Source organism: Neoarius graeffei, chromosome 18 (genome assembly GCF_027579695.1).
Source record: "Neoarius graeffei isolate fNeoGra1 chromosome 18, fNeoGra1.pri, whole genome shotgun sequence".
In the NCBI taxonomy this organism is placed as follows: domain Eukaryota; kingdom Metazoa; phylum Chordata; class Actinopteri; order Siluriformes; family Ariidae; genus Neoarius; species Neoarius graeffei.
This window is the reverse complement of record NC_083586.1, coordinates 24,381,119-24,401,032: the sequence shown is the minus strand read 5'-3', so window position 1 is coordinate 24,401,032 and position 19,914 is coordinate 24,381,119. Positions and strand designations below refer to the sequence as shown.

At 44.8% G+C, this 19,914-nt stretch overlaps 1 protein-coding gene across 2 annotated transcripts; it reads left to right on the top strand.

Annotated features, from left to right (window-relative positions):
* Positions 1-11,166: 11,166 nt before the first annotated feature.
* On the top strand, positions 11,167-15,734 carry LOC132866669 (interferon-induced protein 44-like). 2 transcript variants are annotated; one of them, XM_060899452.1, is made up of 10 exons: positions 11,167-11,223; positions 11,842-11,897; positions 12,970-13,026; positions 13,253-13,281; positions 13,392-13,425; positions 13,546-13,756; positions 13,972-14,124; positions 14,404-14,563; positions 15,214-15,314; positions 15,478-15,734. In XM_060899452.1, the coding sequence occupies exons 6-10, from the start codon at positions 13,565-13,567 to the stop codon at positions 15,649-15,651; spliced, it is 780 nt and encodes a 259-aa protein (XP_060755435.1). In that variant the 5' UTR covers positions 11,167-11,223; positions 11,842-11,897; positions 12,970-13,026; positions 13,253-13,281; positions 13,392-13,425; positions 13,546-13,564; the 3' UTR covers positions 15,652-15,734. The 2 variants fall into 2 exon arrangements, with proteins under 2 accessions (XP_060755435.1, XP_060755434.1); XM_060899451.1 differs by having other exon boundaries at positions 13,215-13,281.
* Positions 15,735-19,914: the final 4,180 nt, after the last annotated feature.

The following is a 19,914-nucleotide window of genomic DNA, read 5'->3' as shown; positions in this document are numbered from 1 at the left end:
TCTCTACAGTGGGTAATAGGCTATGAGCTCTCCAGAATTTATATAGAGCTCCGTGGGTTCTTGGTACTAATTTAGCTTTAGATGAAGGTGACCAGAATTATGAGAAGAAAATTGGGAACATTTTCAGTTCGGCGGTGAAAACATCATCAAAATATCTAATGTTTTCATCTTTGTAATAAAAAGGGGGGACATTTCTGGTTTTCATGTACTTTGATCATGCATTGCATAAAAAGTGGGATTTTCCTCACTGAGTGCACTGTAGGCTGATTCTGCAACTGCTTTAGGTTAGCATTAACTGAAGACAATGTGAAAATCTCTGGTATGGGTACAAAGTTTAGATTTATAGACTCTTACATTGTAGGTTAGCTGAAATAGATGTTTTAGACCCATGAAAGTAAATATATTAAATTAATTACCGTATATGCCACTTGAGTGGCAGCTACAGTTATCGACACCTTAACAACCTTTTCGCCATTGCAAAAGTACAAAACACTTTCAATACGGAAATTGTGCATGAATAATTACTCAAACTTCCACTGAAAAAAAATGGGTTGATTCCCGATTACTTAGCATATCAGATCACGTGACACCGTTCCACAATTATCGACACCCAGATGATTATTTATTTTTAAAAAAATCGGTATGTCGTATTAAGTTAACATAGTTTTTATTTAAAATCTGTTTTACACAGACTTATATTTAGTACAAAATATATTTATATAAATATACTGATGTCGCTGCTTACATAAATGAGGAAGTAATTATAATGTTTGTAAACAAATGAACTGATAATGTTTAACCTGCGTCAGAAAATCTTTTTGTTCCACTTTCTGCCCACTTTCTAAGTATTTTCGTAGATCACATTTTGTTAATCATTCATTGTTGTTTGCATTAATTTCTAGTTTTGTAGTTTACCAATAAATGTCAACAGGCAATTGATATTGTAACCACATGGAAATCCCGGTCAAAGGTCGCACGTCATTCCTCGAACCAAAATAGAAAATGTCTACTGATATTGTAATATGTGGTAGACATTTACAACAAACTGCAAAAAAAAAAAAAAATTTCTGAATGGAAGAGAAAAATGTGACTATTTCAAGCATGTAATTTTTTTTTATATGCTAGGAATTTAATTCTGGTCTAATTCTATTGATTGCAATAGGATTCCAAATATTCTGTAAGCATTCCATTCTGTTATGAATTGGAAAAAAATTATTATAAATCACAGCACGTTTATTTTTTTAAAGTCCTTCATCTACTTCAATACTGTTACACAAAGATTGATACAAAACAGTTGTAAATGTGACTTAATTCCACAGGGTATCAATAATGGTGGATAAAAGTGATCAGAATTATCGACACCTTACGTGACTTCTCAAACGTGTGTACAGATACAAAATGGCGACTGTCAAATGAAAGAGTAAGAAACAAAGTAGGTTTCGACAAGGAGCTTTAGCTGATCATGCTAAAAAAAAATTCCATCTCAGGTAACGAACTGTGTCATCAGACAACAAGATCGGGGGGGGGGGTCTTCCGGTTGATTAATTAACCAATAATAACTGTTGTAACTGAAACTCACCTTTGTAAAATTGTTTTTTATTGGTAAATCTGAAAGGTGTCTAATGATGGATTGTCGATAATTGTAGCCACCTCTCTAGTAAAAAAGAGCCATTCAAAAAAATGATCAGACACTGAACTGGAAAAGGAAAAAAAACAATAATAGTGAAGGAGAGCGCTATAAAGATATGTAAGGAATGTGGCTAAAGTTGAGAAAATAAGAGGAGGTAATGAAAGGAAAATAACATCAGGAGATACTTTTCTTGGGGCAAATCTGATCGGATACCACAGTTTAACACATAAGCCGAATACACGCTACGGGAGTGGTAATATGGTGGCCACATGGCTTCACTCATCTCTACAGCGGGTAATAGGCTATGAGCTCTCCAGATTTTATATAGAGCTCAGTGGGTTCTTGGTACTAATTTAGCTTAAGATTAAGGTGACCAGAATTCTGAGAAGAAAACTGGGGGCATTTTCAGTTTGGCGGTGAAAATATCATTAAAATATCTAATGTTTTCATCTTTGTAATAAAAAGGGGGGACATGTCTGGTTTTCATGTATTTTGATCATGCATTGCATAAAAAGTGGGATTTTCCTCACTGAGTGCACTGTAGGCCGATTCTGCAACTGCTTTAGGTTAACATTAATTAAAGACAATGTGAAAATCTCTGGTATGGGTACATAGTTTAGATTTATAGACTCTTAAATTGTAGGTGAGGGGCGGCATGGTGGTGTAGTGGTTAGCGCTGTTGCCTCACAGCAAGAAGGTCCGGGTTCGAGCCCCGTGGCCGGCGAGGGCCTTTCTGTGTGGAGTTTGTATGTTCTCCCCGTGTCCGCGTGGGTTTCCTCCGGGTGCTCCGGTTTCCCCCACAGTCCAAAGACATGCAGGTTAGGTTAACTGGTGACTCTAAATTGACCGTAGGTGTGAATGTGAGTGTGAATGGTTGTCTGTGTCTATGTGTCAGCCCTGTGATGATCTGGCGACTTGTCCAGGGTGTACCCCGCCTTTCGCCCGTAGTCAGCTGGGATAGGCTCCAGCTTGCCTGCGACCCTGTAGAAGGATAAAGCGGCTAGAGATAATGAGATGAGATGAGAAATTGTAGGTGAGCTGAAATAGATGTTTTAGACCCATGAAAGTAAATAAATTAATTACTGTATATGCGACTAGTAATGTACAATGTATTTAAAAATATACAAAACACACAACACAATTTCAATAAACAGTTTACTTCAATCCAAGCAATTTCAAGGTATTATTATTATTATTGAGGATACAAATGATTCCCTATCTCCCATAGCCTAAATTGTAGCCATCACAGAATTGATGACCTCGCCTAAATGAGTAGCCTTAATCAAAATGTGTTGTCCACTACACATCACAACAAATTATACAAATTACTGACACTTTGGTAACATTAATCCAGCCACTGGGGGTGCATAAGCATACTCTTGGTGCCGGTCCCAAGCCCGGATAAATTGGAAAGGGTTGCGTCAAGAAGGGTGTGGCAGCGGGGGCGTGGTCAAGCGCCGGTCTGTGACAGGAGGGTGGAGCCGGGGAAGGTGAGTGGCAGAATCGCGACACCTGCGGATAATTAACCTGTGTTTGTGTGTGTGTTTTCCCAGTAACCGCTCCCTATTTAAGGAGGCAGAGAGAGAGGAGAGGGAGCGCAACCCGGGACCAGACAAGTGTGCGTGTGTGTGTGTATGGAAGGAAATATTTAGACTGAAAAGTTGTTAAAATAAATAGATTTATCTGCCTCCAAGCATTGTCCTGCCGTCCTCTGTGCTCCACCCACACTCGAAACTCGCTACAGTGGTGCTGAAACCCAGGAAAAGGTGGCGCACCAACACAGCAGCCCCATGGAATCCTCCCCGTTCGCGGACTTGGTCCACGCCCTCGCCACGGCTCAGCAGAGCCAGCACCAGGCACTTGTCACGCTCCGAAAGGAGCAGGAGCGCCGCTTCGAAGCCCTGGTGCTGGCCCAGCAGGAAGATCGAGAGGCGTTCCGGCGTCTCCTCGCAGCGGCAGGGTCCACCAGCGCCCCGGCTGCGGGCCTGTCTCCCCTCACCGTGACCAAGATGGGCCCGCAGGATGACCCCGAGGCGTTCATCACATTGTTCGAGCAGGTCGCCGAAGCCTCGGGGTGGCCGATGGAGCAGCGCGTGGCGCGCCTCCTCCCCCTCCTGACGGGAGAGGCGCAGCTGGCCGCACTACAGCTCCCCGCCGACCGCAGGCTGGCCTACGCCGATCTTCGCCGGGCTGTCCTCCAGCGCGTGGGGCGCACACCGGAGCAGCAGCGCCAGCGCTTCCGCGCACTGCGGATGGAGGAAGTCGGCAGCCCGTTCGCGTTCAGCCAGCAGCTCCGGGATGCCTGCTGGCGGTGGCTGAGGGCCGAAGATCGCGACGCCGAGGGAATCATCGACCAGGTGGCGCTGGAACAGTTCATCGCCCGCTTACCAGCCGGAACCGCGGAGTGGGTCCAGTGCCACCGCCCGGCGTCGCTGGATCAGGCCATGGGACTGGTGGAGGATCATCTGGCGGCTGTTCCGGCGGCAGGACAGTGGACGTCATCAGCTTCTCTCTCCTCTTCTCTCTCTCTTTCTCTCCCCCCTCCTCCCATGTCCCGTCCTCTCCCCATTCCCCCACCGCGGAGGCGGGGGCCGGCTCCACCCCAGCCAGCCCGCCGCACCCGTGGTGCCCTCCCGTTTCTCCCTTCTGTGTCTGTCTCTCCCCCCCCTCAGGTGAGTGAGCCCCAGAACACAGCTGCAGAGGGAAGGCCCCGGCCGGTCTGCTGGCGCTGCGGGGAACCGGGCCACTTGCAGCAACAGTGTGCAGCGATGGAAGTGGGGGCGGTGGTGCGGATCCCCGATGCACCAGAGGCTGCCCTCGATCGGGCCGGAGCGTATCGCATACCGGTAAGTGTACAAGGGGCTACATATCAGGCGTTGGTGGATTCAGGTTGCAATCAGACCTCAATCCGCCAAAGCCTGGTGCAAGACGAGGCATTGGGGGGAGCACAAGGGGTGAAGGTGTTGTGTGTGCATGGGGATATTCACAGCTACCCGTTGGTGTCGGTCCACATACATTTCAGAGAGGAAAAATCGATAGTGAAGGCGGCGGTTAAACCTCGCCTTACCCACTCTTTGATTTTGGGGACTGATTGGCCGGGATTTCGGGGTTTAATGGCACGCCTAGTAAAGAGTGGGTCCTGCCAGTTGACAGGGGAGGGTCCCGGTGTCGCTTTGGCTGGAGCTGCGGTCGCAGAGCCGTCTACGTCATCTCCGCGACAGAGTGAGGAGCCACCGGCCCCTCCTCTTTCTATTAGGGAATCCCTCGCGGATTTCCCACTGGAACAATCGCGAGACGAGACTCTGCGACACGCGTTTGACCAAGTGAGAGTAATCGATGGTCAGACGCTCCAGCCGAACGCCACCCCGTCCTTCCCCTATTTTTCCATTTTGAAGGATAGGTTATACCGAGTGACGCAGGACACTCAGACAAAAGAGCGAGTCACCCAATTGTTAATTCCAAAGAGCCGCCGGGAATTGGTATTCCAGGCGGCTCACTTTAATCCCATGGCTGGACACCTCGGGCAGGATAAGACACTCGCCCGGATAATGGCCCGATTCTATTGGCCGGGGATTCGCGGCGACGTCCGTAAGTGGTGTACGGCGTGCCGCGAATGCCAGTTAGTAAATCCAGCGGCCATTCCAAAAGCGCCCTTGCGCCCCCTACCATTAATCGAGACCCCGTTTGAAAGAATTGGGATGGATCTCGTCGGGCCATTAGATCGGTCAACACGAGGGTACCGCTTTATATTAGTTCTGGTGGACTATGCAACGCGATATCCGGAAGCGGTGCCTCTTCGCAATATCTCAGCACGCAGTATTGCGGAGGCCCTCTTCCACGTCATCTCCCCCGTTGGAATCCCGAAAGAGATTCTGACTGACCAAGGCACCTCGTTTATGTCACGGACACTGAGCGAACTGTATGGGCTACTGGGTATTAAGCCGATCCGCACCAGCGTGTATCACCCACAGACGGACGGTTTAGTTGAACGGTTCAATCGCACCCTCAAGAACATTATCAAAAAATTCGTAAGTGAGGACGCACGTAACTGGGATAAGTGGCTCGAACCCTTGTTGTTCGCAGTGCGAGAGGTCCCCCAAGCCTCCACGGGGTTCTCCCCGTTTGAATTATTATATGGGCATAAGCCACGCGGCATCTTAGATGTCCTGCAGGAAAATTGGGAGGAGGGACCTTCACAGAGCAAAAACGAAATTCAGTACGTTATGGATCTGCGCGCAAAACTCCACACGCTCACCCACCTAACTCAGGAGAATTTGCGGCAGGCCCAGGAATGGCAAGCCCGCCTGTACAACAAGGGCACGTGCCTTAGAGAGTTCACTCCGGGAGATAAGGTACTCGTCCTGTTGCCCACGTCGAGCTCCAAATTAATCGCCAAGTGGCAAGGACCCTTTGAGGTCACACGGCGAGTCAGGGACGTCGACTATGAGGTTAGGCGAACGGACAGGGAGGGGGCGCTACAGATCTACCACCTCAATCTGCTGAAACTCTGGAACGAGGAGGTCCCCGTGGCGTTGGTGTCGGTAGTTCTGGAGAAGGCGGAGCTGGGGCCGGAGGTCCAAAAAGGGTCATTGGCAACACGTACCTCTCCGGTCCCCTGTGGAGACCACCTCTCCCCGACCCAACTCACGGAGGTCGCCCAGTTGCAGGCCGAGTTTTCGGATGTGTTCTCGCCCCTGCCCGGTCGCACTAACCTCATAGAACACCACATAGAGACGCCCCCGGGGGTGGTAGTGCGGAGCCGTCCTTATAGATTACCTGAACACAAAAAAAAGGTGGTCCGGGAAGAACTTCAGGCCATGCTCGAAATGGGCATCGTCGAGGAGTCCCACAGTGACTGGAGCAGCCCGGTGGTCTTGGTTCCCAAGGCCGACGGCTCGGTCCGGTTCTGTGTGGACTATAGAAAAGTCGACGCGGTGTCTAAATTCGACGCGTACCCAATGCCTCGTATTGATGAGCTGCTCGATCGACTAGGCACGGCTCGCTTTTACTTGACACTGGATTTGACGAAGGGATATTGGCAGATCCCCTTGACTCCATTATCCCGAGAGAAAACGGCCTTTTCCACACCGTTCAGCTTACACCAGTTCGTCACACTTCCTTTTGGGCTGTTTGGGGCGCCCGCTACGTTTCAGCGGCTGATGGACCGGGTCCTCCGGCCCCACGCCACCTATGCGGCCGCTTACCTAGATGATATCATCATTTATAGTAATGATTGGCAGCGGCACCTACAACACCTGAGGGCGGTCCTTAGGTCGCTGAGGCGGGCGGGACTCACTGCCAACTCGAAGAAGTGTGCGATTGGGCGGGTGGAAGTACGGTATCTGGGCTTCCACTTGGGCAATGGGCAGGTGCGTCCCCAAATTAATAAGATGGCAGCGATTGCGGCCTGCCCGAGGCCCAAGACCAAAAAGGGGGTGAGGCAGTTCCTGGGGCTGGCTGGCTACTATCGTAGGTTTATACCTAATTATTCAGACGTCACCAGCCCGCTGACTGACCTCACTATAAAGGGGGCGCCAGATCCGGTCCAGTGGACGGAGCAGTGCCAGCGGGCTTTCTCTGAGGTAAAGGCTGCACTGTGTGGGGGGCCACTTTTACACTCCCCTGACTTCTCTCTCCCTTTTGTGTTGCAGACCGATGCATCGAACAGAGGGCTGGGGGCTGTTTTGTCCCAGCAGGTGGAGGGGGAGGACCGCCCGGTCCTGTACATCAGCCGGAAGCTGTCAGTGCGTGAGGGGCGCTACAGCACAATTGAAAAAGAGTGCCTGGCGATTAAGTGGGTGGTCCTCGCCCTCCATTACTACCTGCTGGGGTGCTCTTTCACTCTCTGTTCGGACCACGCGCCCCTCCAGTGGCTCCACCGCATGAAGGATGCCAACGCGCAGATCACCCGTTGGTATCTGGCACACCAACCCTTCAACTTCAAGGTGGTCCACAGGCCGGGGGTGCAGATGGTCGTGGCGGACTTCCTCTCCCGTCAAGGGGGGGGGAGTCGGCTGCGGGCCGGACGAGCGCCCGGCCTGAGTCGGGCGGTGGGGGTATGTGGCAGCGGGGGCGTGGTCAAGTGCCGGTCTGTGACAGGAGGGTGGAGCCGGGGAAGGTGAGTGGCAGAATCGCGACACCTGAGGATAATTAACCTGTGTTTGTGTGTGTGTTTTCCCAGTAACCACTCCCTATTTAAGGAGGCAGAGAGAGAGGAGAGGGAGCACAACCCGGGACCAGACAAGTGTGCGTGTGTGTGTGTGTATGGAAGGAAATATTTAGACTGAAAAGTTGTTAAAATAAATAGATTTATCTGCCTCCAAGCATTGTCCTGCCATCCTCTGTGCTCCACCCACACTCGAAACTCGCTACAAAGGGCATTCGGCATAAAACCGTGCCAAATCTAACATGCAGATTGAAAAGAGAAGTACCATACCGGATCGGTCGGGTCCCAGATTAACAACTGCCTCCGGTACTGTTGGTCAACAGGGTACCGGTGGAAAGTATGCTACTGTTGTGTCAAATCAGAGAAGGAGAAAGAGAGGGGGGAGGCGTGTTAGGCGTGAGCGTGATAGATGGAAGGGAAGGAGCTTAGAATTGAGTGTAAGAACACTGAATGTGGGAACATTGACTGGCAGAGCGAGAGAGTTAGCAGGTATGATGGAAAGAAGGAAGTTGGACATTTTGTGTGTGCAGGAGATGAGGTGGAAAGGAAGCAAGGCCAAGAACATTGGAGGTGGATGCAAGTTGTTTTATTATGGAGTCGATGGAAAGAAAAATGGTGTTGGTATTGTTTTGAGGGGAGAGTTGGTCAACAGTGTGATTGATATGAAGAGGGTGTCAGATAGAGTGATAGGCATGAAGTTGGAGAGTCAAGGAGTGATAATCAATGTTGTGTGTGCATACGCTCCACAGGTTGGATGTGAGAATGAAGAGAAAGAGTCTTTCTGGGAAAAGATGGATGAAGTGGTAGAAAGTATACCGAGGGAGGAGCGTGTGCTGATAGAAGCAGATTTCATTGGACATGTTGGCGAGGGAAACAGAGGAGATGAGGATGTGATGGGCAGATATGGTGTAAGAGAGAGAAATGTGGAAGGGCAAATAGTGGTTGATTTTTCAAAGAGGATGAATTTGGCAACAGTCAATACATACTTCGAGAAGAAAGAGCAGCACAGGGTGATGTTTAAGAGTGGAGGAAGATCTACACAGGTGGACTACATACTCTGTAGAAGGGGTAACATGAAAGAGATTGGAGACTGTAAAGTGATGGCAGGGGAGAGTGTAGCTAGACAACATTGAGTGGTCGTGTGCAGGATGAGCTTGAAAGTGAAAAAGAGGAAGCATGAAATAGTGGAGCTGAAGATTAAGTGGTGGAAACTAAAAGAGATTGATCATCAGAAATGAGACGAGCATTGAGTGGGCATGGAAGTCTGCCAGAAGATTGGGATACTACTGCTATACTAGTAAGAGAGGCAGCAAGGAAGGTGCTAGGGTGGTCATCAGGAAGGAAGACAAGGAGACATGGTGGTGGAACAAAGAAGTGCAGGAAATTATAAAAGAGAAGAGGCTAGCAAAGAAGAATTGGGACGATCAGAGAGATGAGGAAAGCAGGCGGTTATACAGAGAGATGAGACAGAAGGCAAAAAGAGCAGTAGCAAAGGCGACAGCAGATGCATACCAGGAGTTGTACGAAAGACTGGAGACCAAAGAAGGCGAGAAAGACCTGTACAGACTAGCTAGGCAGAGAAACAGGGAAGCGAGGGATGTATGGCAGGTAAGAGTGATGAAAGATGTAAATGGAAAATGTGCTGACAAAGAGAGTGTATTAAGAAGGTGGAAAGAGTACTTTGAGGATTTATTAAATGAGGAGAATCCAAGAGAGAAAAGGTCAGATTCGTTGGAGACAGCAAATCAGGAAGTAAAGTTGGTTAGTAAGTATGAGGTGAGGGCAGCCATGAAAAGAATGAAGACTGGGAAAGCAGTCGGACCAGATGGTATCCCGATTGAGGCTTGGAGATGTTTGGGTGAAACGGCTGTGGAGTTCCTAACGAGATTGTTTAATAAGATCCTAGAGAATGAGAAAATGCCAAATGAATGGAGAGTGTGCTAGTCCCAATATACAAGAATAAGGGAGATGTACAGAGCTGCAGTAATTACAGAGGGATAAAATTGATAAGCCACACCATGAAGTTATGGGAAAGGGTATTGGAGGCGAGATTGAGAAGAGAGGTAGTAATCTGTGAACAGGAGTACGGGTTTATGCCAAGGAAGAGCAAGTCGGATGCAATTTTTGCTTTAAGAATGTTAATGGAGAAGTACAGGGAAGGCCAGAGAAAGCTTCATTGTGTGTTTGTAGACCTGGAGAAGGCATACGATAGAGTGCCGAGAGATGAGTTATGGTATTATATGAGAAAGTGTGAAGTGAATGAGAAGTATAGAGTGGTGCAAGACATGTATGAGAACAGTGAAACAGCTGTGAGGTGTGCAGTTGGAATGACTGAATGGTTCAAGGTGAAGGTGGGACTTCATCAAGGATCTGCTTTGAGTCCTTTCTTGTTTGCCATAGTGATGGATAGCTTGATGGACAAAGTGAGGCAAGAGTCACCATGGAACATGATGTTTGCAGATAGAATGGAATGCCCTTCATTGTCATTTTACAATCAATTGTATAACAAGATTAGAAGCTTCTCCCTTTCCAGTGCAAAAAAATAAGTACAAAAAAAAACCCTTAAATCCTAACACAAACATTACAAAAATTGAAATACGTATAAAAGTGTCTTATATCCAAGTATGAATATGGATGGCTATGTACAGAATCAATAATAAATTATTTGTATTGCACAGAATGTAAAAGGGACAGTGACAGATATTTTGCATAATGTCGACATTATATTTGTTTCCTCTCAGAGTTCAATATGGTGATGGCTCTTGGGAAGAAGCTGTTTTTCATTCTAGTAGTCCATGTTTTAATACATCTGTAGTGCCTCCCAGAAGGAAGCAGCTCAAACAGCTGGGAGGCAGGATGTGAATTGTCCTTAATGATACTCCGAGCTCTGCTGATGCACCGGGTGGTGTATATGTCCGTCAGGGAGGGGAGAGGGCAGCCGACAATCCTCTGCACTGCTGCAACTGTCCTCTGAAGCCTCCCTCTGTCTGCAGCAGTGCAGCTCCCGTACCAGGTGGACAAGCAGTACGTCAGCAGGCTTTCAATGGAGGAACGGTAGAAGGCCAGCAGCAGCTTCTGGTCTAGATTGTTCTTCCTGAGGACTCTCAGGAAGTGTAGACGCTGCTGAGCCTTCTTTAGAACAGCTGAGATATTGATTGTCCAGGAGAGTAAATGTCCAGGAAATGTAACTTATTATTATTATCTCTCATCTCATTATCTTTAGCCGCTTTATCCTGTCCTACAGATTATTATTATTATTATTATTATTATTATTATTGGCTAACCTCTGAGTCCGTTCTGGGAAAGTAAAAGTAAATACCCAAGTCACACCCAGTTCCAGCTTTGCATCCAACACACTTTGCATGTCTCAGATTTAGACAAAGCAGCAGCATACAGGTTCAGCTCTACAGCCGGAACAGAATAAACCGTAAGTATAAACCGTAACTCTGTCGCACTTCATTATCCATTTAAATTAGATTTAACATTTCTCAATCCTATTATTATCAGATAATAATGGCACGGTGGTGTAGTGGTTAGCACGGTCGCCTCACAGCAAGAAGGGTCCGGGTTGCTTGGTGGCATCATGGCAGCTGTGCAGGCAGTTTGGGACATACCAGCATTCTGCGTGGCGGTGCTTCTGTACTCACTTTGTGCCTCCATGGCGCAGTGTTCTGGGCAGTGTTGCATGGCGGCTGTGCAGGTGGTGTGGGACTTGTTTTTGTGCGCCTTTTGGTGGGACTGTGGCTGCTGCACCACTGGAATGACATCCTGAACTTTATTTAGACTTTTTTCCCCTGTTTCCTTATAATTGTAAAGCGTACTTGGGTATGAGAAAGGTGCTATATAAATGTAACTTATTATTATTGTCTCTCATCTCATTATCTCTAGCCGCTTTATCCTGTTCTACAGATTATTATTATTATTATTATTATTATTATTATTATTATTATTGGCTAACCTCTGAGTCAGTTCTGGGAAAGTAAAAGTAAATACCCAAGTCACACCCAGTTCCAGCTTTGCATCCAACACACTTTGCATGTCTCAGATTTAGACACAGCAGCAGCATACAGGTTCAGCTCTACAGCCGGAACAGAATAAACCGTAAGTATAAACCGTAACTCTGTCGCACTTAATTATCCATTCAAATTAGATTTAACATTTCTCAATCCTAAATGTTCCTGATTACTGAAAAAAAATAAACATGTTTTATTTATATAAACATAATAATTATGTTTCTGATCTGGACAGACATAAAAGTTTCTTATTATATTATTATCAGATAATAATGGCACAGTGGTGTAGTGGTTAGCGCTGTCGCCTCACAGCAAGAAGGTTCCGGGTTCGAACCCAGCGGCCGGCGAGGGCCTTTCTGTGTGGAGTTTGCATGTTGTCCACGTGGGTTTCCTCCGGGTACTCCGGTTTCCCCCACAATCCAAAGACATGCAGTTAGGTTGGCGTGGGGAGGCCTTGGGCTGAGGTGCCCTTGAGCAAGGTACCAAACCCCTGACTGCTCCCCGGGTGCTCTGGGCTGCCCACTGCTCTGTGTGTGTGTGTGCGTGTGTGTTCACTGCTTCAGATGGGTTAAATGCAGAGGATGAATTTCACTGTGCTTGAAGTGTGCATGTGACGAATAAAGGTTTCTTCCTCTGCTTCTTAATCGCTTCATTTTTTTTCATTAGAAAAAAAAACATGGCAAGGTAATCTGAATGCTAAATTTTACAGTACCATTTTGAGCAAGAAAAATAAATCTGCCCATATTATTTACAATTTGTTCACAAATAGATAAATCAGTTCCAAAAAAACCCACAAATCTGGTCAGAGGATATAAAAGAGGTTGGAGGCAGTTAAAGATGGAGAAAATATAAGGAATGCAAGACAAATAAAAGCTTTTGAACATGAAACATGAAGGTTTCAAAAAGATAATGAAGTCAAGCATGAAGGCAGCTCCACCCTTTAAGTCATCACAAAGACAGTCCTCTTTTCCCGACCTTTCTAAAAGCATGTCCTGTTTTCAAAGTGTGAGACTTTGTTGTGTCCTGCACAGCATTAATTTTTCTCTATTGCAGCAGAATTACATCTGGTTATGATGATTTACAATTATTTTATAAGCTTTAGGGTGAAAATAATGTCTAAAAATAATAAATAACTTATTCAGTGACACATTCCTATGCAGAATTCAAGCAGTAACACATTTGAGGTGTCATTCACAGAGGCCAGAGTCATGAGTTGGGTAAGAAAACTGATTATTAACAGAAACAATAGCAGGTCTTAACCCAAAGCACGAAGTAAAATTTCTCACTTCCTAAATCATTATACTTTATGAGCAGCTCAGAATAAAGTGACAATACTTCAATATTTTCTATCTACATATAGTAAAAGAGCAATGAAATGTGTGCTTATTTTATATTGATATTGCAGCTTATTAACTTTTCTCGTCTTGGCTTAAAAACTCCAAGCCCAGACCCAGACCCAGATCCAGATCCTGGTAAGTTACTGCTGAAACATGATTTTTAAGCAATGTCATAGAAAGAAACATTTATCATGTCAAAGAAAACTCATATGATAACTGATTCATTAAATTTTTCCTTTTTGGAGAATTTGATCGTCCATGGCGGCTAGTGGCATGGAGGTAATACCAATGGCTGCAAAAAACCACAAAGACAAGATTATTGTGTGCTTCAAGATGTAATTACTAGAACAAGGAAACTGGAAGAAAATATGTTAATGTATTGGTTTACTTCTTAAATAGTGAAGATAACAAGAATGAGATGTTGAAATACCTGAAGGATTTCCAGCCAGGTACTGCAGAAGTCAGCGAGATTAAGATTCTGCTTCACGGCCCAATCGGAGCAGGAAAATCGAGTTTTATCAACTCTGTCAGCACCGTCCTCCAAGGATACAACACCACCGGTGCACTGGCAGAATCAAGACCTGGTCAAAGTCACAGCTTCACTCAGGAGGTAACCAAACAATAGAATATTTACTGTAATAGACTGAAGCCTGGACATTGTTTCCCTGAACTTCAGTGAATGTTTAACATGTTTTGGTCTCATTTGATCTCGTATCTAATTTATAGTTGGATCGAGCTGGATACATTTCTTTTTTAAGGTTTAACTGTGTTTTAGAAAATCTTAACAGAATCTTGAAATAAGACACTCCTGTATTTTGTGTCCAGTTTAAAACTCACAAGCTGAAGAAAGAAAGGCCTGGAACTTTCTATCCATTCACCCTTTCTGACATCATGGGTCTGGAGCCAGGGGATTCAGAAGGAGTGCGGACTGAAGATATAATCAAAATATTAAAGGGCCATGTGAAAAGTGGTTACACTGTAAGTTCATGACTTATTATGAGAATTTTGTATTCTCCAGAATAAGTTTGGTTATGGGAATGACAACATAAGATGTGAAAAATTCAGAAGAACAAATTTTAGCATAATGATAGATTAATATTTCTCATAACTAATTACCAGTATTCACTGTTGTTAGTGAATAATTCACGAGTTAATATTAGTACTTTCTTTCTGAAGTTCATTCAGTCTGATGTACATCTAAAAAGCATTTGAGGTGGTTCTTTTCACCTCTAAACATAAAGAACTTTGTTCTTTCAGTTTAACCCTGTAAAATCAACTGAGGAATGTGATCAAAAGCCCAGCCTGAAAGACAGAGTACACTGTCTGGTGAGTGTTCTACCGGCGGACAGAATCTCCCTCACCAGTGACAATGTTTTTCAGAAAATGAGAGCTGTTCGGGAAAAGGCAAGGGACTTAGGTGAGTTTTTACATACACGATATTGCCGAAAGTATGTGCCCCCTGACCATCACACCCATATGTGGTTCTTCCCCAAACTGTTCCCACAAAGTCTGAAACACACAGTTGTATAGAGTGTCTCTGTACACTGTAGCATTACAGTTTACCTTCATTGGAACTAAGAGTCCAAACCTGTTCCAACATGACAATGTCCCTGTGCACAAAACGAGCTCCATGAAGACATGGTGTGTGAAGGTTGGAGTGAAGAGCTCGAGTGTCCTGCACAGAGCCCTGACTGAACTCAACCCCACTGAACACATTTGGGATGAACTGGAACATCTGACTGCACCCCAGACCTCCTTAATCAATAAAGTTCTATTTAATCTAATCTAATCTAAACACCGTCAGTGTCTGATCTCACTAATGCTCTTGTAACTGAATGAACACACATCCCCACAGACCCACCCCAAAATCTGGAAAGGGATGTTCAACAAGCAGGCACGGGTGTGATGATCAGGTGTCCACGTACTTTTGAACATATACTGTAATTATGGACAGAAATCTGGTCATCTATAAAACTATTTGTACCATGAGTCATGTTTTTGCATGAGTTGGGTCATATAAATGAAAGCTAGATAGTAATGAATTGTTTGTTTCTGGTGATTTAACAGGGATTCCTCAAGTTGTCATCATGTCACTGGTTGACAAAGCATGTCCCCTTGTTAACAAGAATCTGGATAAGATCTACACCAGCAAAAAAATCAAAGAGAAGGTGAGAACAACAACAGCCATCTTTTCCTCCCTTTATTTACTGCCTGTCGGTCTCCCATCTACTCTTTGGAGTTTTTCAGCAGCATAGAACCCTTTAACAGACATGTAAGAGTTTTATATTAACATTATTCCCCCAGTATAACATGTCTTTTTTTTTGTCATAGATGGAGGATTGCAGTCATACACTGGGAGTCCCGATGAACTGCATCTTTCCTGTGATGAACTACCATGAGCAGGTTACCAACGACTTGCACATGGATATTCTGATTCTCATGGCAGTCACTAATATCATTAGATTTGCCAATGACTATGTTGAAGACCAGGTTTACAATGAATAAGTTCCCCTTGTTTCTTGTTTAATCTCAAACATGCAATTGGATTGTTTCAGGAATTCACAGAGGTTTACTTAGAGACTATTAAAACAAGCTTAATCATTTCACTTGCAGTGATTACATTTTCATTGAGAATATTTAGTGATTATGATACATGAAATACATTGGAAAATGATCACCTATCATCTTTTTTTGCTATTATCTTTTATGACTGATATCTTTATGACTTTATGACAGTGATATTGTTTTAATGAAGGTCACTTGGAGCATGATTTTCTCTTTTTTCCAATTTTAATGTATACAACAAGAGTATAAATAAAAGACAGATTTACAAGAGAGACACCGTAGGAGTAATCTTTACTATTGACATTTTATGGGGTTAATATTCTACCTGGCCAAAAAAAATAAATTTGCACACTAATATTTTATTGGAAAGCTTTTATACATTTACCCCCAACTTTCCCGAACTCTCACCTTTTCCATGATTCATTGTTGCGTCATAGCGGAAGCTGGTATCTTTCTTCTGCTCCACTCTGTTGACATTTGTAGCTAATGCTAACTGCTAGGTACCGTAGGTAAGATCAAAGATGACTAAATGAAGGTTACACGGGTCCGATTTTCTGACGTGCTCTGGGGATAATACAATCACAATGTCCCATCCGTCTACCCTCACGGAATGGATAGACGACATGAAGTTGTGGCCCGACATCAGCTACATTGAGAGTGTCAATTATTTTATTCTTAGTGAGGGTTTTGATGGTAAGGAGCTACAAAAGCATGGAGGCGTACGATTATCTACACAGTTATAAAATTGGGAAAATTATGTGTAAAAGAGAGGGCAAGTTTGTTTGCTTAAAGGCTAAGGTTGAGCCTACCCAGAGCATGAACAAACCCAAACACCTGACTTGGGTAATGATGAGAGCCAATGGCATGATAGAAATGGCCAGCTGTTCCTGCATTGCAAGGTTAGGGAAATCCTGCAGTCATGCAGCAGCTATCATCTGGAAGGTAGACCATGTCAGAGTAGAGCTATTGTATTATTGTATTTGTTTACTAATTATGTAGTGTTTATATATTATAAGTCACGTTGGACAAAAGGGTCTGCCGAATACCACAACCATAACTATAACCATATTAATCATAAGCACCTAGCTCGAGTCTTAGCTGCTGCATGACTGCAGGATTTCCCATTTTCCAAGATGGCGGGCGACACTGCCGTTTACTCGGGTGCACCAGTGTTAGCTAGAGTACGACTAAAACCAGACATCTATAAGACTACTGATGGCAAAGTCATAGTGGAAGATGAACTTTTACATTTCCTTGCCATAAAAATGAGAACACTGAGTCAGGATGAGATTGTTCTGTTAGCTGCTAACAACTTCGACTCCGACTGGATAGAGGCCTCAAAGAAAGTGCTGTTTGAAATCTGTCCTACTTCACAACGGAATATCGTACACAAGGGAGCACAAAAGGACGCTAATAACATCAAGAGCTGTCTCAAAGTGCTAAATGAGTGTGGGGAAAATGTCCCGAGATTTGTATCTCACTATTTGGATGAGTTGCCACCTGTGACTTTTTCCAATATGGATGTCTGCGGCCTACTTTGAAAAATAGAGCAGCTACACTGTGATGTTTCCGCTATGAAACATGCCCTTCATCGGCAGACTGAAATAAGCGAGTGCTTGTGGGTGTCTACGGCGGATGTGACCCGCCATATTGGTGCCCTGGAACAGCACTCTGATCATGGCCACAATGGGTTTGTTGGGCCGGTGAAGCGGCTGGAGGATGGGAATGTAAGCACTGACCATGCTGCCAAATTCGCGGCTGCTGGAGATGCCGACAGCTTGGCGGAGGTGACCGAAATTTTAGAGGACCGACACCGAGGAGAGCTACAGAGACCGAAGCTCCTTACAATGGAAAGTACCACACCAACACACAGCCCCGGATTATCAAAGTGGAGCGATGTGGTGAGAAAGGGGAAACGAAAGAGCACTGAGGAGTACCAACATGGAACACGCTCGGGGAAATCTTCGTTGGGCCAAAAGAAAACTGGAAAAACTATTGTGGGCACAGGAGATGCAGGGGGCATCAAGATGATAACAACAAAAAGGGTGAGTGTCTTTGCATCCAGATTTTCACCCGATATAGATGCTGAGGTACTGCGTACTCACCTTGCGAGTAAACTTGGACATGGTGTGTTATGTGAAAGGATTGTCACTGTTAACACCAGATACGCATCATTTAAAGTGTCCGCTGAATGCAAAGAAATTGGTGATATGTATAACCCGGAGCTTTGGCCTGAGGGAACATACGTAAGGCGTTTTTACGAACCACGGAAGGCTGGAATAATTGGTAATGCGGCTACACTATCTGCTGGGGCCACGAGTGCGCTCGCTACTGACATGAGTGCCTAACCATGGTGTTGCTATGGATATAAATATTCTGTCATACAATTGTCGTGGCCTACGTCTGGGCCAAAGTGCAGTGGATAAAGCTCGCCGCTTGGTTGTTGATCAACTGTTGGAACAATGTCACATACTGTGCCTACAGGAAATTTTCCTAGCAAAACAGGATTTAAAGGGACTGAATTCCATAAGTGACAGTTTCCATGGGGCAGGAGAGTCCACCACTGACCTCAGCCAGGGTATAAAAAGGGGCAGAATTCCAGGAGGTGTGGCAATCCTGTGGAATAAGAAACTGGACTCAGCCATTAATGTCATAAGGCTTGCTGTGGACTGGTGTATTGCTATACAGGTCACTCAGGGGGATAAGAAATTTATTATTTTAAATATTTACATCCCATATGAATGTCAACATAATGAGGAAGAATATGTAAATAAGCTTGCTTTTATTACTTCTTACCTTCAAAGTGAGTGTGTTACAAACATTTTTATTGTTGGAGATATGAACGCGGATATCTCAGACAAAAGGTCAAGCTTTGCTAATCACATAAGGAATTTTTGTGTAGATAATAACTTGATTCTTTCTAGCAAAGAGCTTTTGCCAGCCGAAAGCTATACATATATTAGTGAAGCTTGGCACACCACATCCTGGTTAGATCATTGTCTCTCTACAGCTGATGCTCATGCCTCCTTGTCACACATGGAAATCCTATATAATGTATCCACTTCTGATCACATCCCAGTAAAGATGGTTGTCAGATCTGAGTACATACCTGCAACAGTAAAATGTGCAAATAATTCTATTCCTGGTAAACTGGATTGGTCATCTTTTTCATGTGAAGACATAGCTTCTTATTGTAAATATTCTGATCAACTATTGAGCAATATATATCTCCCTATAGATGCACTTTCATGTAAAAATTGTAACTGTACAAATACCAAACATAATACATATATCTCTGCAATGTATACTGACATTGTCTCTTGTTTACTTGAAGCTAGTAAGCCTCACCTTAAAGTCGTAAGGAGAGGGAAAGTCCGGCCTGGATGGAATATCTATGTAGCAGAATTCTATGCTGAGGCTCGTGAAGCTACTAAATCTTGAGCAATGGCTGGTAAACCAAGACAGGGGCCCATTTTTGAGTATAAGAAGAGTACAAATGCAAAATACAAATATGCAGTTCGTTTCATTAGTAAAAATGAACAATGTATGAGGGCCGACTCTATGGCAAAGAAACTTTTAAATAATACTAACAATGATTTTTGGAAAGAGGTGAAACATATTAATGGGTACAAACCCTCTTTACCATGTTCAGTAGATGGAGTCTCTGGAGCTAGTAATATTGCAGAGTTTTGGCGAATGCATTACAGTAAACTATTTAATTTGACTCAGCCTAGCACCCGTCGAGTAGCAAATGTTGAAGCTATTGAGGTGATCAAGTCTCATAAGGTTTCCCAAGCGATTAAAAATTTATCAATAAATAAAACAACAGGGATGGATGCTATCTCTGCTGAACATCTTAAATATGCCAGCTTTAGGTTAAGTATACTTCTTGCCTTATGCTTCACTGCCCTCATGGCCCATGGTTTTCTTCCAGATTCCATGATGACAGTGCAGCTGGTTCCTGTGATTAAGGATAAAGCTGGAAAAGTGGGATCCTCTGATAACTACAGGCCCATTGCTTTAGCTAATATATTGTCCAAAGTCTCGTCTCGTCTCGTCTTCTTCCGCTTATCCAGGACCGGGTCGCGGAGGCAGCAGTCTAAGCATGGAAGCCCAAACTTCCCTTTCCCCAGACACCTCGGCCAGCTCCTCGGGAAGAACACCGAGGCGTTCCCAGGCCAGCCGAGAGACATAGTCCCTCCA

Bases quoted from the DNA above. Each gene is read 5' to 3' on its own strand.
- LOC132866669 (XM_060899451.1), top strand. The intron at 13,426-13,545 runs GTAATACCAATG...CTTCTTAAATAG, and splicing joins TGGCGGCTAGTGGCATGGAG to TGAAGATAACAAGAATGAGA. The intron at 14,564-15,213 runs GTGAGTTTTTAC...GTGATTTAACAG, and splicing joins GGAAAAGGCAAGGGACTTAG to GGATTCCTCAAGTTGTCATC.